This window comes from Hipposideros armiger, unplaced genomic scaffold (assembly GCF_001890085.2).
Source record: "Hipposideros armiger isolate ML-2016 unplaced genomic scaffold, ASM189008v1 scaffold_235, whole genome shotgun sequence".
Lineage (NCBI taxonomy): Eukaryota > Metazoa > Chordata > Mammalia > Chiroptera > Hipposideridae > Hipposideros > Hipposideros armiger.
Window position 1 is genome coordinate 695,288 of NW_017731585.1, and position 27,303 is coordinate 722,590.

Here is a 27,303-nt window from a genome sequence, read left to right on the forward strand (position 1 = left end):
TTACATTACGATTCATAACAGTAGCAAAATTACAGTTATAGAGTAGCAACGAAAATAATTTTATGGTTGGGGGTCACCACAACATGAGGAACTATGTTAAGGGGTCGTGGCATTAGGAAGGTTGAGAACCGCTGATCTAAGTGAAAGCATGCATCCAAAGGAGTAAGCAGACCACGGAAACCCTGTCTGCACTAACTGCATATGCCAAACTAGGCAGATAGGAATTTTGGTTCTGATGGCCTTACAGGGACAGGGAGACAGAAATCAAAGCTCAGCCTCACTCAAGGGAGACACTCTCCTTCCCAAAGCTAGAATCGTATTTCACCCCCCCCCACCCCCACCAACCCCTAAAGCTGCAAAAAAAAAAAATCCAAAAACTACCTTGAGGCTGGTGGGGTGGGAGGTTGAAGAGGGCAGGAACATGTGAGAAGTAAACAAAAGCCAGTCATTGAAATGACTAAAGTAGAGATAGTAAGTACTGATAAGGATGTGAAACAGAGGAAAATTCTCAAACTGTTATGGGTAGAAATAAGTTGGTAAAAAGAAACACTTTGAAAATTTTTTAGTATTATCTAGTAGGCTGAACAAACACGATCATCCTATGATCCAGCAATTCTACTCTTAGGTATAGACTCAAATGAAATGTGTATACACATGTTCTGAGAGACATGTGCACAAGTGTTTATAGCAGAGCAGCATTAAATGTAATATCCGAAGCTAGGAACAACTCAGATGTCCGTTAACAGTGGATGGAGGGATAAATTGTGGCACAATCATAGAAAAGAATACAATACAACAATAAAAATTAAGTGCAACTACATGCAACACAAATTAATCTCACAATCAATACTGAATACAAAAAACCAAAGAGTAATATATACTATACAATTCCAATAGGTAAAGGTTTTTGTTTAAACCTTGCATAACTGTAGGGATACATGCTTAGGTGATAAAACCATAAAGAAATTAAAAAAAAAAAGACTATCACAGAAAGGCAGGATGGTGATTACCGTCAGAGAGGATGGAGTAGTGATTGGGAAAGGGGAGGAGGCAAGACTGGCTTCTGGAGTGCTGGCAATATTTCATATTTTTTAACCTGAACAATGGTGACAGAGATTTGCTTTTGTGATAAGTCATGAAGCTGTACATATTTTGTGTATATGAGGTCTGACAATTCAGTTCATAAACTTGTTGCAACAATGTTGCTAACCTTTTTTGATATCAGAGGGATTATTCATTATGACTTTGCACCAACTGGACAAACAGTTAACCAAGTTGACTGTTTGGGAGTGTTAAAAAGGCTGCATAAAGAAGTTAGACCTGAACTTTTCGCCAATTCATGGCATCAAGGCAATGCACCAGCTCACCCGGCGCTGTCTATGAGGGAGTTTGTAGCCAGTAAACCAATAACTGTATTGGAACACCCTCCTTTCTCACCTGATCTGGTCCCCAATGACTTCTTTCTTTACCTGAAGATAAATATTGAAAGGAAGAGATTTTGATGACATTCAGGACATCAAGGGTAATACCATGACAGCTCTGATGGCCATTCCAGAAAAAGAGTCCCAAAATTGCTTTGAAGTATGGAGTAGGCCCTGGCATTGATGCATAGCTTCCCAAGGGGAGTACTTAGAAGGTGACCATAGTGATATTCAGCAATGAAGTATGTAGCACTTTTTCTAGGAAGAGTTCGTAAACTTAATTGTCCGACCTTGTATTCACTTTACCATATGTGTATTTGGAATTTTTTAAATGGTTAAAAAATGTTTTAAAAGTCACAAATGGAGGCTCTTTCTAGGGGACCAAATATCTAACAGAATTTCCATAATAATAGAACAGAGGCAATACAGAGATCGATTTTTTTTAATGAAAAAAATCCCTGAGCTGTAAAAAATGTTGAGACTGCAGAATGAATAGATACACTTAATGTTAAGAAAAATGGATAAAAATCAATTTCAAATGTCCAAAAACTAAGAGGAAAAGCTTTAAAGTCTCTAGAAAGAATCAAACAAACCAACAAAAGACCCCCACCTTACTAAATAGCAAAGATATAAGTATTAGATTGGCATTAGGATTCCATCAGCAACACTGTATACAGAAGTCAATAGTTCAATTCCTTCAAACTTTCAAGGGAAAAGACTTCTAAACCCTGCCAAACCACCAATCAAGTATGAGGGCATATGAAGGACAATTTTATACATGCCAGGAAGTTCTTAAAGTTTATATTTCCAAAGCCCTCCAAGAAGTTTTGCTCCAGAATCCTGAACCAGAGAAAGAAAAAAACCCCAAAAAACATTTTTGTGGAAGTTGGTGAAATTTGAATGGGGTTTTTAGACCAGATGATAATATTGTATCAACCAATATTGATTTCATTTTTTGGAGGGTTGGATGGAAATTGCATAGGATTGTGTCTTTCAGGGAAACACATTGGAGTATATACAGATAGAATGGCATCATGTCTGCATCTCAGTCTCAAGTGGTTCAGAAAAAGACTAATGATAATGGCTATATACACCCACAGAGAGAAGGAACAAATACGATGTAATATCAATAGTTAAGAAGTCTGAGTGAAAGGTTGATGAAAGTTCTTTTATTCTGTGCTTTTAATTTTTCTATAAACTTGAAAGTATTTCAAAATAAATATAAGATAATTAAAGCAAACTAAATTAGAACAGAAGGCAAATGATTATGTGAAGAATGTCTTCCAGAAGAATGATTTCCAATAAACTATATGATTAAGAACCTGGACAATCTTAACCTGATGATAAGATGCAAGTATATTTTCTTTATGACATTAATACAAAGAAAAGCAATTGAAAACAAAGAAAAACATGAGCTCTACAAAAAAAGGAATAAAAAAATAAGTATGGCATAATTTTGAGCAAATGAAGGAATTAAAGGAGAATCCATTTTATCACTACATTTAGTGACATTAGATTGTGTTAAAAATGTCATACTATTTGTATCTTCAACGAATTTTTTTTTTTAAGATTTTTATTGGGGAATTGGGGGGATGGGAACAGTGCTGGGGAATTGGGGAAAGGGGAACAGACAAGTTGCTGTTGTTTTGTTCTTCAATCTAGTTGTGGAGGACGTTGCTTCACTGGCCCAAGTTGGCACCATCATTGCGCTCTTCTCTGGCGAGGCAGATCAGTCACCGGCTTCTGGACGGCCGCTCACTGCGGCTGCTGGCCGCTCACGCTGGCTGCTGGCCACACACGGTAGCCCATGGCAACCCACTGCCGCAGAGACTGCAGCCCACGCCGTCGCCGGCGACTCACGGCAGCCCAGCTCCAGGTTGAGCTGTTGTTCAGCATCTTAGCTGTGGAGGGCAGTGTCACTGGCCCTCATATGTGGGATCCGAACCGGGGCCCTCTGGCATCCCAAGCGAGTTCTTAACCATCGCGCCACTCGGCCGGCCCCTTCAACGAATATTTTTATAAATGTAATATTTTAACTTAACTTATTGCTTTAAATTTTAAATAAACCTAAAAACAAGGCAGAAAAGGCTATAATATCACTTAAAGATGATAGATCACTAAAGAGACTTAGTACATTCTTAATGTTTCTTCTTCTGTTCAACAGATATTTATTGAGGCTTACATGCAATGCTGGGCAACAAGGATGGACAAATGGACAGCAAGGGCAATTCCTGCTCTCAGTAGACTTGCCATCTTGTTCAATTCAAAGAATCACAGAATTGTCAAAATAATACTCGATTCCATGCAGGAAAAGTATATGGTATGAAGAGAAAGGGTACTGGCTTAGATAGGGACACATCATCACCTTCAGGAAGTAATGATGGAGCTGGCATCTGAGAAAAGGGTGTGTGTTAACAAGGGGAAACAGACTGGGGAAGCTACTGGGTTGTCCAAAAAGTCATGACGCATTTTTGCAACGAAAAACAAAAAAATAAGTCATGACTTTTCCGACAACCCAATAAAAGAAAGTCAGTGTGGGCAAATTCCAGAAAGCAAGGGGACAGGTGCAATATAAGCCTGGAGAAGTAGGTGGAAACCCGACCACAGAGGCCTTACTACAAAGAAGCATTAAGGATTTGGGTCTTTATTCTAAGAACACAAAAAATCCCTGATATATGTCAAGCATTGATGTGCTTAATTTTTTGGTTCTGCAAGTTCAGCACAGTTTAACTAGAAAACAGATTATGAAGGGCATGGAACTAATTCAAGGAGCCTTGTTAGGAAGCTATTGCAATAGCTCAGGTGAAAGCTATGGTAACATAGACTACAACAACTGCAGAGGAGTGAGTAAATTTAAAATAATTAGTACAATAAAAATAACTGACTGTTACGGACTAAATATATGTGTCTCTTCCAAATTCACATGCTGAAGTCCTAATCCCCCACTGTGACTGTATTTGAAGTAAGGAGGTAATTAAGATTAAATGAGGTCATAAGAGTGGGGCTCTGATCCCAGAGGACTAGAGTCCTTATAAGAAGAGACACCATGGATCTCTGGAATGATCATGTGGGACACTATGAGAATGCAGCTCTCTGAAAGCCAGGAAGCTAGACAGAGACAAAAACTCATGCTACTGAACCTTGCTCTGGGACTCCTGGCCATCAGACCTGTGAAAATTAACTTCTGTTGTTTAAGCCACCCAGCCTGTGATGTTTTGTTATAGCAGTTACTGCATGAGCATATTACTATACAGTAGGTCCCCGACTTACGAACATTCGAGTTGCAAACTTTCACAGATACGAGCGGACCTCGCATTACAAACATTGGTAGATGTGAACAAAATGCGGAAGTAGCTCATGTGTCTGCCGGACATTGTCACAGTTGTGCTGCTGTGTGCTTACTGTGCGGTGTGATAGTGTACAGAAGTACAGTGCTCAATCAGAGCCCAGGATGTCCAGAAGCAAGAGGAAAAGCAGTGGTGATGTGGAGGGTACTGCTAGGAAGCGCAAAGCAATAACCATGGAAACAAAAGTAAAAATAATTAAGAGATTGGACTGAGGCGAAAAGATAGTAGACATTGCTCGTTCTTATAATACGAATCATTCAACCATTGGCTTTACATTGTATATTTGTGTCAAAGGTGTATAAGACTCACTTTGTCGGACTTACAAATGAATACGACTTACGAACATTCCCCCAGAACGGAACTCATTCGTAAGTTGGGGACTTACTGTACTAATAAAAATTGGAAAGTAGAGTGTTGAGGTAATGTGTTATCACACTAAATTCCTCGCCTGCAATGATGGGGTGTCAAACAAATAATATCCCAAGATGGCGGAATAGACGGGCGCTGTGCCAACTGCCTTCCAGGATCACACCAAAATTACAAATAATTTCTACATTTAACCTCGGAAGTCATCTGAACACTAGATGAACAGAACTTCTAAACTAAGGATTTAAAGAAGAGGCCACATTGAGATATGAGGCAGACTGACTCCAGACCCATGGAAAGAGGGCGAACCCCCCCAACAGACACCTCAGTGGCAGAGGGGCTTCTCCTATTGGGGTAGGGACCCTTCGGCCACACGCCAGACTCCACAGCCCAGAGTTACTTTGTCGGGAAAAGGAATTCCACGATAGCCAGCAGTAAAAATTAGTGAGGACTCTGTTTGCTCAACTCGGTGGGGCGGTGGGTGGCTAGAGACCAGTTGCCCTCCTGTGGACCCGGCACATAGACTCGCTCGCTGTTGAGCACTAACCTGGTCCATGGCAGAGAGAGTGGCTCCGTGAGTGGGGGCCCAGGAGGGAAGAACTGAACTGAGTGCCTTTGGCCTGGGAGCTGGAGGTTTTGGGACCATTGTTCCCTCTGTATGGAGCTTGCACACGAGTAGTGTACAGGGGGGCACCATTTTTTCAGGGTTGCGCCCTCCCACAGAGGGTCAGATTCGGGACTGCATTAGTCTGGTGGACTCTGCGCAGGTGTGTGTGGGTGCGTGAGCATGCTACCTTGGGTCCCGGCTCTCCGCACTGCTTGTGCTGCACAGCCGGGATAGTGCCTGACCATCCGGCACGCTCTGGTTCTGGCGACTGTTGGTTGAGGTGCAGGTGTATGCGCGTGCTGCCTTGGGTCCTGGCGCTGCACACAGTTTGTACTGCAGTGCCAGGGAGAGGCCTGACTGTCGGGCGTGCACCTGCTCCAACAGGCTGTGGGAGTGCGTGCGAGAGCTGCCTTGGATCCCCGCTCTCCATACTGCTAATGCAGAGTTGCCAGGGTGGCATCTGGCTGTCGGGCTGCCCTGCCTGATCTGTGGGCTACTGGGACAGACTGACACTGGGAGTTTTCCTGGGAGTGTTGGGACGGGTGCCAGCGCAATCTGGCTGGGGTATTTGTGGCGCGTTAGTGCAGGCTGGTTGCAGGTGCAGGAGCGCACCCTGCTCTGACTTTGTAGGAGCCAATGACCACACCCGGGGTGCCTTGGGAGCCTGCCCTCCCCACTTAGAGCTGCGTTGCCATGGGCACCCTGAGCCCCTGGTTCCTGGCCCCCACCTCCACAGGCCACAGAAGGTTTTTGCAACAGCGGGCAGCCCCCAGCAACCTGTGGGGATTTTTGGTGCTGAGCATGGTCCCAGAGCCCACAGCAGCCAATTGGGGGCAGCTCATTGTGAGCCTGAGGGAGGCCAGCTCACACACAGTTGGTGCTGAATCGCCAGGAGACTATTGCTGAGCAAGCCATCTGAAGATTAAAGTGAGTGGAGAACCTTTTTTCCTATTTCCTTTTTTTTTCCTTTCTCTTTCATCTTTTTGCTCCTTTTTCTTTCATCTGTTTTCTTTTTGTTATTCTTTCTCAGGTTTGTCGTTATTGCTTTGGTTATGGTTTTTCTGTCTTGTTCTGCTGTTTTTGTGTTTGTGTTTTTGTCTCTTTCATATATTTATGTTTCTCCTTTCTGATCACTGCTCATCATGTTTTTGTGGGGGTGTATTTGGTTTTTGGTGTTGTTGGTTTGCCTTGCTTTGTTTTTGTTTTATGAGTGGACATGGGTCTAGTACTGGTCCAGGAGCTGAGACTACACTGAATTTGTAGAAATCACTGACCACAGCCTTTACGCACCTGTAACACCACCTCGCCCACCTACAGCTGCATTGCTAGGGGCACTCTGGGTGCCTGGGTGACTGGCCTCACCCCCATAAACTGTGGAAAAGGTTTTTTACAACAGTAGGTGGGCTGCAGAGCCCTGGGGTCATTTTGGTGGTGTTCAATGACCACAAACCTGCACCGCAGCCACTTGGGAGCAGTTTTGGGGAATTTGTATCAGGTGGAGGCTGGCTGTAGTGCCCTTGGGACTATGTAAGGGGGTCACAGGCCACATATTGGCATAAGACCTGAATCTACATTAACATCTTAAAAACCACCAATCACGTGGCGTAACTCACTTGAACTTCATCCTGCCCAGCTAGTGCCTTATCACCAAGGGCACCCTCAACAATGGGTCAAATAGCCAGACACACGCTCCTAAAGAGCCTCCTTCAATAGTTGGGCCTTACAGGCAACTGAGAGGTGACAACAGGCCTAGGAGGCCCTAGGCCTTTTGCTAAACTGCCTCAGGAGATAGCCAGCCACAGTTCACACAGAGACCAGCCCCACATGACCCCAAGTCCAATACAGGCAGCAGCCAACCGCATATAGCCTTGAGGCACCTACCAGGTAGCCACAGGCTGGTAACACAGAGGGCTGAAATGGCTCTGGGTGGGAGCCCCATCCCAGAAACACAGAGCCAATACACCCAGAGGCCAGTGCCAGATGAAACCAGAGTACAACCTGGTTGACCTATAAGTGGCACTCTCAAAGAAAATTTTCGACAGGCACAAGAGTCTACAGCAGCCAAGCCTCCTCTGAGAGGGTCAACCTCCACACAGTAGTTCACACACTATGAACAGAGCTAATTCTCCCAGCTAATCAGCCTGAGGGTCAATTCCACCCTCTGACAAGGCAAAAGCAATTAAAGATCAACTTCAACAGTGACACCTCTGGAACATATGGGACAGGAGAATAGGGAGACTGTGCAATCTGAATATAAAGAACACATACTACGTAAGACCACCTAGCAATGACTGAGAGACAGGTTATCTACCTAATACATCGAAGCAATTACAGAGCGACAACCAGAATGAGGAAACACAGAAACATGTCCCAGATAAACGATCAGAAGAAAAGTCTAGAAATGGAACTAAATAAAACAGAGGTATCCAACCTATCAGAGACAGAGCTTAGAACACTGATGATAAGAATGTTTAAGGAAATTAGAAGCTCAACAAAGAGACAGCAAACATAAAGGATACAGAAATCATAAAAAACAACCAGTCAGAATTAAAGAATACAATAACTGAAATAAAATACACACTTGAAGTAGTGACCAGCAGATTAGATGAAGCAGAGGACCCAATCAGTCATTTAGAAGACAAGTTAGCATAACTCACCAATCAAAACAACAAAAAGAAAAAAGAATGAAAACACTGAAAATAATTTAAGAGACCTGTGGGACAACATCAAGCACAAACAACATCCACATCATAGGAATACCAGAAGGAGAAGAGAAGAAGCAAGGGATCGAGAATGTATTTGAAGAAATAATGACTGAAAACTTCCCTACCCTGGTGAAGGAAATCGACATACAAGCCCAGGAAGTACAGAGAGTTCCAAACAAGCTGAACCCAAACAGGTCCACACCAAGACACAACATAGTAAAAANGTAAAAATGGCAAAGGTTAAAGACAAAGACAGGATCCTGAAAGCAGCAAGAGAAAGACAGCAGGTTACATACAAAGGAACTCCTATAAGACTATCAACTGACTTTTCTACAGAAACTCTGCAGGCCAGAAGGGAGTGGCAGGAAATATTCAAAGTGATGAAAAACAAAGGCCTACAACCAAGACTGCTCTACCCAGCAAGGCTATCACTTAAAATTGAAGGAGAAATAAAGAGATTCTCATAAAAGAATAAGTTAAGCTAAAGGAATTCATTACCACCAAACCAGCATTGCAGGAAATGTTAAAAGGGCTTTTTTAAACATAAGGAAGGGGAAAAGAAACTAACAAAGGAAGACCAGAAATACGAATAACAAAATGGAAATAAATATGTACCTATCAATAATCACCTTAAATGTGAATGGGCTAAATGCTCTAATTAAAAGACATAGAGGGCCAGCCAAGTGGCCCATTGGTTAAGAGCTGGGTTGGGACGCCAGCTCTGAGCAGCAGGGCCCCGGTTCGGATCCCACATGGGGGCCAGTGACACTGCTCTCTACTGCTAAGATGGTGAACAACAGCTTGACCTGGAGGTGGGCTGCCATGAGTCACCGGCGACAGTGTAGGCTGCAGCCCCTGCTGCAGTGGGCTGCCATAAGCAACCATGTGTGGCTGGCAGCCAGCGTGAGTGGCTGGCAGCTGGTGTGAGCTGCCAAGAGTTGCCGTGAAAGGCCGTCCAGAGGCTGGCGACCGATCTGCCTCACCCGGGAAGACCGCAATGATAATACCAACATGGGCCAGTGAAGCAACGTCCTCCACAACTAGACTGACGAACAAAAGGAAAGCAACTTGCCTGTTCCCCTTCCCCCATTCCCCAGCACTGTTCCCCTCCCCCAATTCCCCAATAAAATCTTAAAAAAAAAAAGACATACAGTGGCTGAGTGGATAGGAAACAGGACCCATGCATATGCTATTTACAAGAGACTCATCTCAGATCAAAAGACACACACAGACTGAAAGTAAAGGAATGGAATAAGATATTTCACACAAATGGAAATGAGAAAAAAGCTGGAGTAGCAATACTTATTTAGGGCAAAATAGACTTTAAAATGAAGACTACAATAAAAGACAAAGAAGGGCACTACATAATAATAAAACGATTGATCTGACAAGAGGATGTAAACCTAGTAAACATCTATGCACCCAACATAGGAGCTCATAAATATATAAAACAGTTTATGACTGACAGAAAGACAGAGATCAATGGTAACACTATCGTAATAGGGGACTTCAACACCCCGTTGTCACCAATGGACAGATCCTCCAGACAGAAAATCAACATGGAAACAGTGGCCTTAAATGACACTTTAGACCAGTTGGATTTAATCGACATTTTTAGAACATTTCACCCCAAAGCAACAGAATATACATCCTTCTCAAATGCATATGGAACATTTTTCAAGATAGACCACATGCTAGGCCACAAAACCAGTCTCAATAAACTTAAGAAGATTGAAATCATATCAAGCGTCTTCTCCAACCACAATGCTATGAAACTAGAAATCAATTATAAGAAGAAACCTGGAAAGCACACAAATACATGGAGGCTGAATAATATGCTACTAAATAGCGAGTGGGTTAACAATGAGATCAAGGAAGAAATCAAAAGATACCTCGAGACAAACAAAAATGAAAACACAACAACCCAAAAATCTATGGGATGCAGCAAAAGCAGTCCTAAGAGGGTAATTCATAGCAATGCAGGCCTATCTAAAGAAAGAAGAAAATCTCAAGTCAACAGGCTGTCTTTACACCTATGAGAACTGGAAAAAGAACAGCAAAACAAGCCCAAAGGGAGTACAAGGAAATAATAAAGATCAGAGCAGAAATAAATTAAATAAAGAGACCAAAAAAACAATACAGAAGATCAATGAACAAAGAGCTGGCTTTTTGAAAAGATAAACAAAATCGACAAACCCTTAGCCAGACTCACCAAGAAAAAGAGAGAGAACCCAAATTAAGAAAATCAGAAATGAAAGAGAAGTGACAACAGATATCACAGAAATACAGAAAATTTTAAGAAAATACTACAAGCAATGATATGTCAACAAATTAGGCAATCTGGAAGAAATTCATAAATTTCTAGAAGCATACAGTGTTCCAAGACTGAATCAAGACGAAACAAACTGTGAATAGATCGATTACTACCAAAGAAATTGAATCCGTAATCAACAAGCTTCCAACAAACAACAGTCCTGGGCCAGATGGCTTGCTTTACTGGTGTATTTTACAACGCATTCAAAAAACAATTAACACCTATTCTCCCCAAACTTTTCCAAAAAATACAGGAGGGAAGGCTCCCAAGCACATTTTATGAGGCCACTATTACTCTGATCCCCAAACCAGACAAAGACATTACAAAAAAAGAAAACTACATGCCAATATCCCTAATGAACATAGATGCAAAAATCCTCAAAAAAATACTAACAAACCGGATTCAGCAACACATTAAAAAGATCAAGTGGGATTCATTCCTGGTATGCAAGGTTGGTTCAACATCTGCAAATAAATTAACGTGATACATCACATCAACAAAATGAAAAATAAAAATCATATGATCATATCAATAGATGCAGAAAAAGCATTTGACAAAATCCAGCAGCCATTTATGATAAAAACTCTTAGCAAAGTGGGAATAGAGGGATCATATCTCAACATAATAAAGGCCATATAGGATAAGCCCACAGCTAACATCGCACTCAACAGAGAAAGGCTAAAACCTTTCCCCTTAAGATTAGGAAAAAAAAAAAAAGCTGCCCACTTCCACCACTTCTATTCAACATAGTTCTGGAAGTTCTAGCCATAGCAATCAGACAAGAAAATGAAATAAAAGGCATCCAAATTGGAAAGGAGGAGGTAAAACTGTTATCATATGCAGATGACACGATACTATATATAAAGAATCCCAAAGACTCCACCGAAAAACTGTTACAACTGATAAATGAATTTGGTAAAGTAGCAAGATACAAAATTAATACTCAGAAATAAGTTGCATGTGTATACACGAATGTGGGAAGCAGGCTGTGAGCTGACTGGGTCCTCACAGCCTGTGGAACAGTTCAGGGAACATTCCACCCCCCTCACCCCCCCGCCCCGATCCAAGAAGAGAAAAGAATAGCTGAAGCCGCAGGAGCGCACAGGAGGTCTGCAAAGTGCATAACAAAATGTAACCTGTTTGTGCACTTAGAGAAGTGCATAACAGGATGTAACTTACTAATACATATAAACAGACCCCGATAAACAGACCCCCTGCAGCTGTTTACTGCTCTCTGCAGCTGTTTGCTACTATATAAGCTTTCTGCAAAAAATAAACATGGCCATTGCTCCACCATCAGCGGTCAGTGGACCTCCTGATCCCAGCTTTTGTCTCTGTGTCTTTCTTTTCTAATCTCCCACCCAGACCACTCGGGTAGCTTCGGTTGATGAGCGGGTCTCATCACCAATAATAAACTATCAGAAGAAGAAATTAAGAAATCAATCCCATTTACAACTGTTTCAAAAACAATAAAATACCTAGGAATAAATTTAACCAAAAAAGTAAAAGACCTGTACTCAGAAAATTATAAGACACTGAAGAGAGAAATCAAAGAAGATACAAATAAGTGGAAATATATACCATGTTAATAAATAGGAAGAATATAGCTAAAATGTCAGTACTATTTAAAGCAATATATAGATTCAACTCAATTCCTATCAGACTACCAATGATATTTTTCTCAGAAATAGATAATCCTAAAATTCGTAAGGAACCATAAAAGACCCCAAATAGCCACTGCAATCTTGAGAAATAAGAATAAAGTTGGAGGTATCACGCTACGCGACATCAAATCATACTACAAAGCTATAGTAATCAAAACAGTATGGTACTGGCATAAAAACAGACACACAGATCAATGGAACAGAATAGAGAGGCCAGAAATATATCCATTAAAAAATATGGTCATTTAACCTATTACAATGGAGGCAAGAATTTACATTGGGGTAAAGATAGTCTATTTAATAAATGGTGCTGGGAAAATTGGACTGACACATGCAAAATAATGAAATTGGACAACCTCCTTATGCCATATATGTGAACAAATTCAAAATAGATTAAAGACTTGAATGTAAGACCTGAAACCATATAAGTCCTATAAGAAAATATAGGCAGCAAATTATTACCCTCAGTAATATTTTTACTGATATAGCCCCTTGGGCAAGGGGAGCAAAAGAAAAAATAAATATTTGGGATTCCATCGAACTTAAAAGTTTTTTCATAGCAAAGGAAACCATCAATAAAACAAAAAGAAAGCCTACTGAATGGGAGAAGATATTTGTCAATGATATATCTGATAACAGGTTAATATCCAAAATTTATAAAACACTCATTCAACTCAACACCAAAAAAGCAAACAACCCAATTAAAAAATGGGCTGAGGGTATGAAGAGACGTTTCTCTAAAGAGGACATACAGATAGCCAATAACCATATCAAAACATGTTCAACCTCACTAATCATTAGAGAAATGCAAATAAAAACCACAATGAGATACCACCTCACTCCAGTCAGAATGGCTGTCATCAATAAATCAACAAACAAGTGCTGGCAAGGTTGTGGAGAAAAGGGAACCCTAGTGCACTGTTGGTGGGACTGCAGATTGGTGCAGCCATTATGGAAATCAGTATGGAGGTATCTCAAAAAACTGGATATGGATCTACCGTGTGGCCCAGCAATTCCACTCTTGGGTATCTATCCAGAGAAACCCAAAACATTAATTCAAAAAAATATATGCACCCCTATGTTCATTGCAGCGCTATTTACAATAGCCAAGACTTGGAAACAACTGAAATACCCATCGGTAGACGAGTGGATTAAGAAACTGTGGTACATTTACACAATGGAGTATTACTCAGCCATAAAGAAGAATGAAATCGTACCATTTGCAATGATATGGATGGACCTAGAGAACATTACGCTAAGTGAAATAAGTCAGGCAGAGAAAGACAAATATTATATGATCTTACTTATATGTGGAATCTAAAGAGCTGAATAAATGAGCAAAGTAAACAGAAATAGTCTCAGAAATATAGAGGAAAAACTGATGGTTGCTAGATGGGAGGAGGGTGGGGACAAGGGAGATAAAGAAGGGATTAGAGAGCATAAATTGGTAACTACAGTATTGCCACAGGATATGAAAGACAGTTTGGAGAATATAATCAATAATGTTGTAAATATTTTGTAGGGTGTCAGATGGGCACATGTCTTGTTAGGGAGACAACTTCATGGATGGTGTAGATGTTTGACCAGTGCACTATACACCTGAAACTGAAGCTGAATAATATTGTATGTCAATTATTGTTTTATATATATATATAGTCACAGGATATGGAGTATAGTATAGGGAATAGAGTCAATGGATTTGTAATAGATATATACGATGTCAGAGAGGCAATAGATTGGGAGAGGGGGGTTATCACTTTGTGAGGGGTGAAATGTACAACTAATACATTGTTTTGTATACCTGAAACTAATAAAAAAAACAGAAAGAAAAAAATATCTAAATATATTGGCTAGTGTTATGATGGTAACTACCAGAGAAATTAAAATTAAAAATTTTTAAAGAAGTTGGAAGGAGGTCCGGCCCAGTGGCCCAGCTGGTTAAGAGCACAAGCTCTGAGCAACAGTGTTGCCGGTTCGATTCCCACATGGGTCAGTGAGCTGTGCCTGAGCTGAGCTGTCGCTGAGCTGCCAATGGGTGGCAGGATCACTCAGCTGGTGAGAGCACATACTCCTAACAACAAGGTTACCAGTACAACTTCTGCATGGGATGGTGAGCTATGCCCACACCCAACTAAGATTGAACATGGCACCTTGATCTGAGCTGCCCTTAGCTGCCGACGGGCAGTCGAGAGCGTGAGCTCTTAGCAACAAGGTTGCCAGTTCGACTCCTGCATGGGATGGTGGGCTATGCCCACCTGCAACTAAGATTGAATATGGCACCTTGAGCTGAGTGGTCACGAGCTACCGATGGGTGGCCAGATGGCAACTGGACTTGGAGCTGAGCTAGCTGCGCCCTCAACAACTGAGATTGAAGGACAACAATTTGGCTGTTCCCCTTCCCCAATTCCCCAACACTGTTCCCTTCCCCAATTCCCCAATAAAATCTTTAAAAAGAAATTGGAAGGAGGTCTACGGTAAGAGTTGTACTTTCATTTTTCTATCCTTATATAGTTTTTCTAGAAGCCATGTAATTTACTTTCATTAACCACTTTTTAAATTTAACATTATTTTCAAAGAAAAATGAGACCATCATACCATTAGTTCCTAAATTTCAGTTTTTCACATCTACTTTTATGTTTTTTTATTATATACATCCTTGCTTGTCAACTTTCAGTCAACTTTTTTTAACCTATATTAATTTCTTTCATTTTCGACTTAAGCAATTTAGAGTTATATTTTTCTGATACACATTAAAAATATATAATTATTAAAAAAATGTTCATCCATATACCATTTAAAATCAATGCACATGTCAGGGATGGTAAAGAGGTCATACTTTGGAAAATACTGTTAGATACAAAACTGGATTATTTATCATGATGGCTTAAAACCATATAAAACATATATCAGAAAATTAATTCCTGTCTTCTTTTCTATAATTAAATCCCTACACAAGTTGCAACACTGATACAATTTAAAAACATCTGGTATTTGAAATTCCCATGTTAGAATGGTTAAAATGCACCAAACTTAACTTGAAAATATTTCTTATAGTTCAGCTAAAAATTTAAAGACTTTTAATGTTTCTGAAACCAAATGCTTACCATTTAAAAAAAACCAGAAAATGAATTTTATAATATAAAATTAGTTTAGTTATATCAAACAATATAAATGCCTTTTTAAAAATCATGGTTAAGCCACAATACAACTAATTTACTTAACTACTATTTAACCAGTGGCTATATGCACGGCACTCTGCTAATTACCAGGAATGCAAAGGCAGATCTGAAGTCTCTAAAATTATGATGCTCCTCTATAAAAATTTAAAGCATAAAGAAATGTCTCCCAATAAAGAAATAATTTCTTGAATTAAACTAGCTTAATCTCTCAGTAAGTTAGAAATTAGTATAAAAAAAATTTCAACTTTGACCAAACTCTTTGGTAAAGTTAAAACAAGACCATGTCTACGTGGCTGTGGTTTAAAAAGCATAGTGCATTTAGCATGCCCTAAGTATTCATATTTACTTATAGAATAAATATGTTTCAGTCCATTTCTCAGCAGCCTGCCCATGTAATAGAGTTCTTAGATTTTAAATGTCTAAAGCACATGTCCTGATAAGGGAGGAAAAACTGAACTACTCAACAAAGATGGAAATATTTTTCATTAGCCTATACAACCCCCCATGAAAAGTATGCCATCAACCCCTAATTGTGGCATTGCTCAACTAATTTCTCACATTTTTCCTCCTGTAAATACATTTCCTTCTTGCTCTAAAGCAGCGGTTCTCAACCTTCCTAATGCCGCGACCCCTTAACACAGTTCCTCATGTTGTGGTGACCCCCAACCATAAAATTATTCTCGTTGCTACTCTATAACTGTAATTTTGCTACTGTTATGAATCGTAATGTAAGTATCTTTTTGTTTTCCGATGGTCTTAAACGACCCCTGTGAAAGGGTCGTTCGATCCCCAAAGGGGTCGCAACCCACAGGTTGAGGACCACTGCTCTAAAGGAAGATGAAGGTATCTTTTGCCATCCAACATTAAAGCTCTTACAGGAAGTACAGAACGGTTAAGAGAACTCGCCAGTTCATTCACCTTTGCATGGAGAACAAGGCCCTGTGGAGGCCCTAAATTAGCCTTCTGGTAACCCGGCAGACACCACGTGGGTTGCCTGTAGCTGTTTACCAGAGTTCACCATTAGATTCAATTAAACTTCCATAAAGCAATTGGCCTCCCAAAAGCTTGAATGGCATATTGGTTACATCTGGACAGCAGGTTCCTTATTCTTTAAAAGAATATCTTTATACTGATAGTCATTTTTTCCAAGTAGAATAAATTACTGATTTATTTAATTAAATAGTTTTAATTAAAAAGCATTTATAAGAGAAAAGTTATTTTAAATAATCAAAAATCAAACTCATAATGAAATTGAATGTTTATTTGAATTTCTTCTGGTAATAGCACTCAACATATACAAAAAACAAACCAAGCTGTGAGATTATGTTTTAAACGCAGCCATTTTTCAAAAAGTAAAAAGTTGGGTTCTGTATTTAATGACAACAAGTGGGACATCTTCTATTTTAAAACTAATATTCAAAAAGTAGTATTTTAAGAAATATATACTACAATTAACATGATGTGTTTTATAGAATGGATACATATTTGAATGCCAATGTGAATATGGAAGAAATCTGTGTTAAAGCCACATGGGAAACCAAATGTTCCCCCCCTTTTTTTTTAAATAAAAAGTGACTTGAAATAAAAAGGAATTTGCTAGTAAACTCAATAAACTTGCACACGTGGGATTTTTCTTTTAAAAATCTCCATCCACCCCACCCCCACACACAAGTGGTACATTTGAGTAGAGCCATGACCTGACAGCTCATTCCTGTACAAAGTGGAAGCTGGTTACATAGTCAATGTTAACTTCCTAAAGTGCATATTTTGCAGACTTGTCTAGTAAAATTGCAACATCAAATATAGAAAATACTTAACACAAGAGATGCAATAACAAAGCTAAATCATTATAAAGTTTTTACAATTAATTTTAAAACTTTTGATTCACCAAAGAATAGAGATATCAAATACAATAGCATTCTCATTCTCCAACATTATGCATCATATGCTTTCATTAGTTGGCAAATCTTTTGGAGTCAAACAAAATTAATGTACTCTAAACAATGTTTCTTCTGTCACTGCAATACAATTCCTCAGGCAGAACAGTTAGGCGCAGAGCAAGAGTTAGATTTTTGGAAGTTTTGGTGTGTTAACTACAGGATTTGCCTCCTGTAAGTATCTCCTCCCTGAACTCTTGTAATCATAGGTGCAGCTGTGAGTTTCTGCATAGCGATGAGATGCACAGAAGTTGTTTCCACATCTAAAACACAAAAAAAATTCATGTGAATAGTCACATTTCTAGTCGAGGCCCATCTGTTTGGGGGATCAGAGCTTGACTTCGGGTAGTCCAACAGCAGTCCTTTGGTTCTCTAGCAGTCTCATTTCCCTTCCACTCATAAACAAGCACAAGAACCCCCCAAAAGAACGAGTTAATGGTCCAGGAATGTGAGAGTTTATAATAAAAAAATCCATTATGGAATAAAGCAGTGTGGATCTTTATGAAGTAGTAAAATTGCAAAAGTTGATAAATATATCCACTATTTAAACCTGGGAGAACTATGAACTTCTGAGAAATTCAATCTCATAAGAAAATTAAATTATGTAAAACCTAAGTAAGCCATGAAAGGATTTTAAAAATATTTCTAGCAACAAGATAAGCTGTTTCCATTTGAATAGAACACACTCTAAAAAGCAGCAGTTATTTTTAATGCCTGGCTTCAACCTAAGGGCAAACACCATCCTTGGGGCATGTTAATGAATGCTAATGAAATAAAGAATTATAGGTAGAAAAAACTTCATTATTTTTTGTAAGTATATTATTCATCTGTTTTAAAATAAAAGTGTGCCATATAATCGTTAAAATTTATACTACATTTAGATTTAGTCCCTTTTTTGTTCAACTTAAAATAGAATCCAGAAGGAGGGGTTCTTCCAAGCTATATTCAAATAAAAACCACGTATATCTATCATAAGGCAAAGAAAGTACACTCTCCCATTGGTTTAAATCTCCTCATTCAAAGGGCAAGGGAGGATCTCATGAGTTTGCCAATTCATGAGCTATCTACTTGCTCTTTACTTCAGCTAATTAGGAGTTCACCTGAGGGTTGCTATTTGAACATCATCTTAATGATGTTATGAATAGCTAATTTAAAGCATGTTTTGTATTATACCACTAAGTTGAGTGACCACAAAGAAATCACCTCAGCTTTGCCAGTTAGCCAACCTACCTGCATTCGTAGCTAGTAGCCAGTCCAGTTTTCTTTCCACAAAGAAAACAATGCTTTGTTGTTTTCTTCTTTGTTTGAATAGGGGCTTTCACAGGTGGCAGGCGATGAGTACATTCTCCTGTTTAGAGAAGGGACACCTTTATTAATACAGGCATAAAATTCTACATGTGAAATATTAAGCAAAACACAAGCAAACTTTTCTGCCATAAAAATTAACTTATTTTTATATCTAAAATTATTTACAGGATCTCCAATTGAAGATGAGTAGAATTGTTATATTTTTAAGATGTGGTAGGTTTCAACTGACTCATATTTTTAGGACTTTTTGTACACACCAACACTTTTCTGATTATTCCTAAGGGTAATCAGTATACATAAAGTACACCAAGCTTTGACAGAGTCAAGAAAAATGTTTGGTTCAAAATCTTGTTTATGAAGCCTCTGAGAAACAATACACGATGTTTGACAATTAAGTTCGTGAACTTGTTATAACAACGTTGGCTAACCTTTTTTGGTATCAGAGATTATTCATTAAGAATTTGTATCAACTGGACAAACAGTTAACCAAGTTTACTATTTGGAAGTGCTGAAAAGGCTGAGTGAAAAAGTTAGACAAACTGAACTTTTCGCCAACAATCCATGACTCTTGCTTCATGACAATGCACCAGCTCACGTGGCACTGTCTGTGAGGGAGTTTGTAGCCAGTAAACCAATAACTGTATTGGAACACCCTCCTTACTCACCTGATCTGGCCCCCAATGACTTCTTTGTCTACCTTAAGATAAAGGAAATATTGAAAGGAAGACATTTTGATGGCATTCAGGACATCAAGGGTAATATGACAACAGCTCTGATGGCCATTCCAAAAAAAGAGTTCCAAAGTTGCTTTGAAGGGTGGACTACACACTGGCGTCAGTACCCAAAGGAAGTACTTTGAAGGTGACCGTAGAGATATTTAGCAATGAGGTGTGTAGCACTTTTTCTAGGGTGAGTTTGCGAATGTAATTTTTAGACCCCGTACTATGCAATACAATTACTTGTTCTTTCACACCAAGAAGGAACACCAGAGTATCATGAAAGTGGTTTGATACTTAGTCCTGATTACACCATAGAAATTGATCAAAGCACAAAAAAGTTATTTATTCTTTCAAAACTTCAATTTGTTCATTTTTAAGATAATAGAACATATATTCCCCCCCTATATTTCTAAGTGTTCTAAGATCAGCTTAGTTCTCACACGTAAAAAGCATTTGGAAGTTTTAAATGTTTTAATTATGTAAAATATCGTATTATCAATCGTGACTAATATGGTGCACTGATAAATTCTGTACTATTTTAACAACTTTGTTTTTTACCTTAAAAATAAAAGTACATCTGAAAGAAAGTACTTTTAATGTACTTTCTTAAGATATAAGAAAGAATTAAATAAATTTCCTTAATTACTAAGTGAAATGCTTTTAGAACTAAGCAAAATTCCAACAAATTCCTCCTAAGTAGAGAGGCTCAAAGTTGCAGTGACAGTGGTTACAACAATACAAGTACACAGCACACTTTGTTAGCACTGAAAGGCCAAGAAGCAAGAGGCAAGCAAAGAAAACCAAAACAAAGGGAAGGAATGAGAGAACAATTGCTGAATGTCACTGGTGCCTGTTCCCCACTAACAGAGAAAGGTTAGGGAGGCCTGGGCTCAGTGTTTACCTGGCAGCTAAAAGTCTCTGAAAATTCTTCAAGGGTTCAAAAGAATAGAATTACAATTAATTGTTGTATACCTTTTGGATGCAAAGTTTGCTTTATTACCAGTCTAAAATATATTTCTGATCTTGCCCAAAACTGGTAAGAAAATTTGAAACAGTTAAACTCCTAATAATGCTGGGCACCCACTCAGTTAATAAGCACTTTCTTCTTCAATTACACTGAGAGTTATCAAGAACATTTCATAAAGGTGATGGGATACTTTCCACTTCTTAAAAAATAAAATAAGAATTTGCACAGGACACAAGGGAAAGGCATATACTACCAGGTATCTTCTGGAAGCTCATTTAAAGACAATTATCTTTGAAATTCAGGCTTAGAATATTCTTCCCTAAACAATAGTAGAAAAATCTGTTAACGATAATTTAGTTCAGTATAGTCATATTTTCATTTTTGCTTTCCTTGGGGTGCCTAACTCAATGTCTCCCAAACTTTTTCGTTCAAGAACTCTTGTGAATGTGCCAAGACAGAGAACATAGCAGTGACAGGAATGAGGTGGCATAGAAACACAACTGCAGTCTTCTCCTATGAGAATGGTTTCCATATAGCCTTCTACCCACCAGAGAAAACCATTCATTAGTCATCTACTTCAGGCTAGGAACTATCACTAATAGAGCAAACAGGAAAGCGTCAAATTCCTTGGACTGACATTCAAGGTCATGTATGTCCAATATGATACCTTTCTAATTTTCCAGAGTGCTTTTCTGTCCTTCACCACATCATACCCACCCCTGAATGATGGACCAGACACATTATGTGCACAGTCTATTCTTCTAAAATGCTCTACTCCGCCTTGTCAACCAGGTAAAATTCTACTTATTTATCCTGTAAGAAGATACCATCAATCATCAACTCCACTCTGAAGCCTTATCTCAAATGTGTGTTGAACAAATGAGTAAAGAAAACGTCAATAATACAATGCTGATGTGAAGAATTGCTTTTCAGAAGCTTAAAGATATTTGGATTAACTCACTTGTTTGGCATTTCCAGGTCTAATATTGGTACTAACACAATGATCTATAAAAATTCACCCAACAGAAAAGGCAGCCAACACTGTAATAGTGTTCAAAATGTGAGTTTGGTAATCATCATCCTAAAATGATGATGAAAGCTATGAAAACGGATAAAATTTCCAAGAGAGACCCTGAAAAGTGAAGCGGACCAATGGAGGAACTTAGTAGGTCAATTAAATAAAAGTTATACCCAAACTTTCACAGACTCTTCCAGGTAATTCAGAATGATACAGTTACTACTGAGAGGAAATGGCAGCAAGTCACAGAGCTCTAGTTTGGGAAATCTTCACTGCAGGGAGCAGCAGATGGCCTGACCTAAACGAAATGAACCAAAAGAGGGTATAGCCAAGGACAAGCAGAAGTCTTGAAAAATGAGTAAAAAACTGAGGTCAACAAAAAACAAAAACAAACCAAAAAAATTCTACAACGTGATACCCCAGAATAAGAGTGGGGGAGAGAGGGAGGGAGGGAGAAGCATCCACTGGATTTGAAATTGTAGAGATCTTTGGTGACATCAGCAACAGAAATTTCAGAGGAGCAATGAGAAGAGAGGTGAAGAACACACTGAAGGTTGAGTTAGAGGTAAGAGAAATACGTGAAACACAAACTTTCAAGAGACTGAGAGCTATGAGTTCGGACAGGACAGGCTTGAATACATGTCAAGAAAAACTAATGTTAACATAGAGTAGATTTCTGGTTAAGATGGTGGAGTAGGTAATGCTTTGCTTGTCTCCTCTCATGACCACATCAAAATTACAACTAAATTATAGAACAACCATCATTAAGAATCTTCCTGAAGTCCAGCTGAACTGAAGCCCTACAGCTAAGGACAAACAGAAGCTGCCTCGAGACTGGTGGAAAGGGCAGAGATGTGGAACAAGCTGGTCCCACACCTGCATGTGACCATTAAAAAATCAGAAGGGCTATTTCGGCTGCATTGGTACCACCCGGAGGAGAGAGGGTTCCCAGCCCCACACCAGGGTCCCCAGCCCAAGGTTCGAGTGCCATGGAGAGAAGTCCCCATGACTTCTGGCTGTGACAACCAGCAGAGATTGTGATTGAGTGAGATGGAGGGCAAATGTACTCCCAGAAGCTTCTCTTTAAAAGGCCCAAGCACAAACTTATTCACTGACAGACTCACTCACTCTGAGCTCCAGCACTGGGGCAGCAGCTTAAAAGGGACCAGGGACATATGGGAAAGTACTAATTTGTCTGGCTTCAAGGCAAGGGCAGGAGGGGCAGTTTTCTCCCAGACAGAAGAAGTGCTGGTAGAATCCATTGTTTATTTGTTTAGCCCTCCACTCTCCTGGAGTGTAGATGCAGGCAGAGACATATCTAAGTCTCCATCAACCTGGCTAACACCATTCATCTGTCCTGGTGATTCCCGGAGACCCCTCCACACACACACACACACACACAACTTTGGGGCACACCCAAGCCACTTCCAGTGGCTTTTCCATACAAACACCAAATCTTGGCTCATGCTGTGGACTTTCCTAAAATCTCTCAAAGGTTCACAAAACCCAAATAAGCAGCATTTGGCTTCAGCATGTCCCAAACCTCTTGCTGAACAGGCCCAAGCCTGGCACTAGTGCCAGCCGGCCTCAGTTCGCAGCTTGGTCTTGCAAAGCACCTCCAAGCACAGTGCAGGTGGCCATCTGTGGATTGCTTTGTGGCTCATGCCAGGTGTCCCCAGGCAGGACACAGGCTAGGGCTAAACTTGGACTGTATAAAGGCCCCTCCCAGAAGGTCCCAGGGCTGGCAAGCTCATTGACCAGCTTCAGACTGAGCCAGAGCATCATCTGACCACCTCCAAAGATGATGCAACCAAAGGGCAGACTGGCCAGGCACCAAAGCCCTACTACAGTGAACCCTGATCTGTAGGGTCAGCCCTTGCACCACAGCTCCTCCACTGTAGTCATGACCAGTCCTCACAACCAATCAGTCTTTGAGTCAATTCCTACCATTGATGTGCAAAGAGCAACCAAGGATCAACTACAACAGAAGAGCACATACAATGCACACAAGAGACACACCTGAAGCACCCAGCTAGGGTGAACAGGAAGATTGTGCCACTGAACCCCATTGCACATCTACTATATCTATATGGCCAGTCTACTAAGACCAGGAGATATAGCAGCCCTACCTAATACATAGAAACAAATACAGGGAGGCAGCCAAAATGAGGAGACAAAGAATCATAACCCAAATGAAAAAACAGAACACAGCTCAAACAAACAAACAAACAAACAAACAACAACAAAAACAAAAAGAACAGTTTAACAAAATGAAGAAGCAATCTACCAGACCCAGAGTTCAAAACACTGGTTATAAGGATGCTCAATGATCTCAGGGAAAGCTTCAACAAAGAGATAGGAAACATAAAAATGGAGGTAGAAAACATTAAAAAAAATAGTGAGAAATAAAGAATACAATAACTGAAATTAAGAATACATTAGAGGGAATCCACAGTAGATTAGATGGAGGACTGAATTAGTGATTTAGAAGATAAGGTAGCAAAAACCACACAAACAGAACAGCAAAAGGAAAATAATGAGAGATTAAGGGGCCTCTGGGACAACATCAAGGGTACCAACATTTGCAGTACAGGGGTAACAGAAGGAGAAGAGAGAGACAGCAAGGAGTTGAAAAGCTATTTGAAGAAATAATGATAAAAAACTTACCTAACCTAGCAAAGGAAATAGACATATAAGCCCAGGAAGCTCAGAGAGTCCCAAACAAGATGAATCCAAAGAGGGCCACACCAAGATATGTCATAATTAAAATGCCAAACATCACAGACAAAGAAATAATCTTAAAAGCAGCAAGAGAAAAGCAAGTAGTTACCTACAAGGGAGCGCCCAAAAAACTAACAGCTGACTTTTTAACAGAAACACGGTAGGCCAGAAGGGATTGGCAGGAAATAGTAAAGAGATGAAAAGCAAGGACCTACAACCAAAATTACTCTACCCAGCAAAGATATTATTTGGAATCGAAGGACAGATAAAGAGCTTTCTAGACAAGAAATAGCTAAAGGAATTCATCACCACCAAACCAGTATTACAAGAAATGTTAAAGGGACTTCTATAAGACAAAAAAAATAATATATATAAAATACAGATAATAAAATGGCAATCACTACATATCTATCAACATTTACTTTAAATGTAAATGGATTAAATGATCCAATCGAAAGATAGGGTGGCTGAATGGATAAGAAAACAAGATCCTTACATATGCTGCCTACAAGAGACTCACTTCAGATCAAAAGACACACACAGACTGAAAGTAAAGGGATGGAAAATGATATTTCATGAAAATAGAAACAAACAAAAAAGCTGGGATAGCAATACTTATACCAGACAAAATAGACTTTAAAACAAAGGCTATAACAAGAGACAAAGAACCCAGTAACCCCACTTCTGGGTATTTAGTTGAAGAAACCAAAAACACTACTTTGAGGGTACATGTGCATCCATATGTTCATTGCAGCATTGTTTACAATGGCCAAGATGTGGAGGCAGCCTGGGTGCCTTTTGATGCAAGAATAGATAAAGAGGAGGTAGTACATATACGATTCTCTATTAGATATGTCTATGAATATGTTTCTGGTTTATTTATTTTGTTTTTTAGCTTCCACATATAAGCGAAATCACATTGCATCTTTCTTTCTCTGTCTGATACACTCCACCCAGCACAATACCCCCAGGTCCATCCATGCTACTGCAGATAGCAAGAATACATTCCCTTCCACAAAGTCTGACAATTAAGTTCATGAACTCATCCTAGAAAAAGTGCTACATACCTCATTGCTGAATACCACTACAGTCACCTTTGAAGTACTTCCTTTGGGAAGCTAGGCACTGATACCAGTGCCTACTCCAGCCTTCTAAGCAATTTTGGAACTCTTTTTCTGGAATGTCCATCAGAGCTGTTCTATTACCCTTGATGTCTTGAATGTCATCAAAATGTCTTCCTTTGGGTAAAGAAAGAAGTCATTGGGGTACAGATCAAGTGAGTAGGGAGGGTGTTGGCGAAAAGTTCAGTTTGTCTAACTTTTTCATGCAGCCTTTTCAGCACTTCCAAATAGTAAACTTGGTTAACTGTTTGTCCAGTTGATACAAATTCATAATGAATAATCCCTCCGATATAAAAAAAGGTTAGCAACATTGTTGCAACAAGTTTGTGAACTTAATTGTCAGGCCTCCTATACTCAAAAGAAGTGAAAGCAGGTTCTCAAAGGATTTTTTATACCCATGTTCATTAGCAGCTTTATTCACAGTAGCTAAAATGTGAAAGCAACACAAGTCTCCATCCACAGATGCATGGATAAGTAAAATGTTGTGTATACATACAATGGCATATTATTTGGCCTCAAAAGTATAGAGATTCTGACAGATGCTACAACATGGGAGAACCTTGACCTTATGCTAAGTAGAGCAACATGGACACAAAGATCAAATACTCTATGATTCCACTTATGTGGTACTTAGAGTAGTTAAAATTATAGAGACAGAAAGTTGAGTGGGCTGGAGGAAGGGGGAAATGCAAAGTTATTGTTTAATGGGTACAGTGTTTCAGTTTTTCAAGATATAAGGGGTTCCAGAGATGAATGGTGGTGATATTTGTCCAACAATGTGAATATACTTAAGGCCACCGAACTGTATACTTCAAAAGGATTAAAACAGTACATTTTACATTATGTGTATTTTACCTCAATAAAAAAATTGTCCAAAAAAGGATGTATTAAGACTTTAGAACTGTGGGCCTTATATAATAGTGGAAAACAAGGCCTAAGTATCTCTTTAAAGACATAACACTTACATGACAGCCATAATTTATCAAATATACTTTAGAACCTTGGGGTTACAAAGGTGGTACATCATCTTTGTAAGGAGATTCCCTGCCTAGTGTGGGCATGAACATACAGATAGGACAGCAGTGCCCACCTTGGAAATCAGGCCGGCCAGTGAAGCTTTAAGGTGTTATGATAGAACAGGGTGCTAGTGTTACAGTCAGTGTGCTATTGTTCCTTGGAAAGGGCTGGCCCTAGAGATATCCTTTTCTTTCTTTCTTTTTTTTTTTTTAGCTGAGCCATCCTGCCACCTGTTGGCAGCTCAGTGGCTGCTCAGCTCGGGCCAGGACTCGAACCGCTGTTGCTCAGAGCTCACACTCTTGAGCGAGCTCTTAACCAACTGAGACACTCGGCCAGCCCAGAGATATCCTTTTCTTTTATCCAGAATAACCAGTTCATCAAAAGGAACTCTTACTACCATCCTTGACATTGGATCACGATGTTAAAAAACAGGTTTCTCAGGTACTGCTTCAAAGCCCATCCAGCAGCCCAGCATGGCTCCAGAGTGGCCAGTGACTGGGAAGGTTGGGAACTACATGTTAATTCTTCATTCACCTTGTGTTTTCACATAGACCATATTTCTTCCCAGACAACAGAGACCTAAATTTCACTTTTGTTTTATTCTTCAAATATGTCCTACAGTCAATTCTCATAATCATTTTCTTAAGTGGAACAAAGTTTAGGGAGAGTTTTCTCTGTACATACCAGAGAGAATGTTCTTCTCATTTCTCTTTGAAATTCAACAGTATGCATAATGATATGATTATTAGCCTTATATTGTTTTCAAAATTATCTGTAGCTTACCCACTCTTTTCCCTGTTGCTGTATTATTTCCATTCATTCCAATACCATGGGCAGACTACAATTAAAACACAAAACATCTATAGAGGTGAGTTAATGGAGAACAGAAGAA

At 39.6% G+C, this 27,303-nt stretch overlaps 1 protein-coding gene across 4 annotated transcripts in view; it reads right to left on the bottom strand.

The window, feature by feature from the left end:
* Window positions 1-16,880: 16,880 nt before the first annotated feature.
* The window catches only part of ZFAND4 (zinc finger AN1-type containing 4), a 121,416-nt gene continuing 110,993 nt past the window's right edge, over window positions 16,881-27,303 (bottom strand). For 3 of the 4 annotated variants that reach the window (XM_019655036.1, XM_019655037.1, XM_019655039.1), the window contains 3 exons: window positions 27,195-27,249; window positions 18,771-18,888; window positions 16,881-17,803 (listed from right to left, as the gene is read on the bottom strand). In XM_019655036.1, the coding sequence (XP_019510581.1) occupies window positions 17,668-17,803; window positions 18,771-18,888; window positions 27,195-27,249 (309 nt within the window). In that variant the 3' untranslated portion in view covers window positions 16,881-17,667. Of the gene's footprint in view, window positions 17,804-18,770; window positions 18,889-27,194; window positions 27,250-27,303 lie in introns of those variants that run through there. The other variant, XM_019655038.1, reaches the window with a different exon arrangement.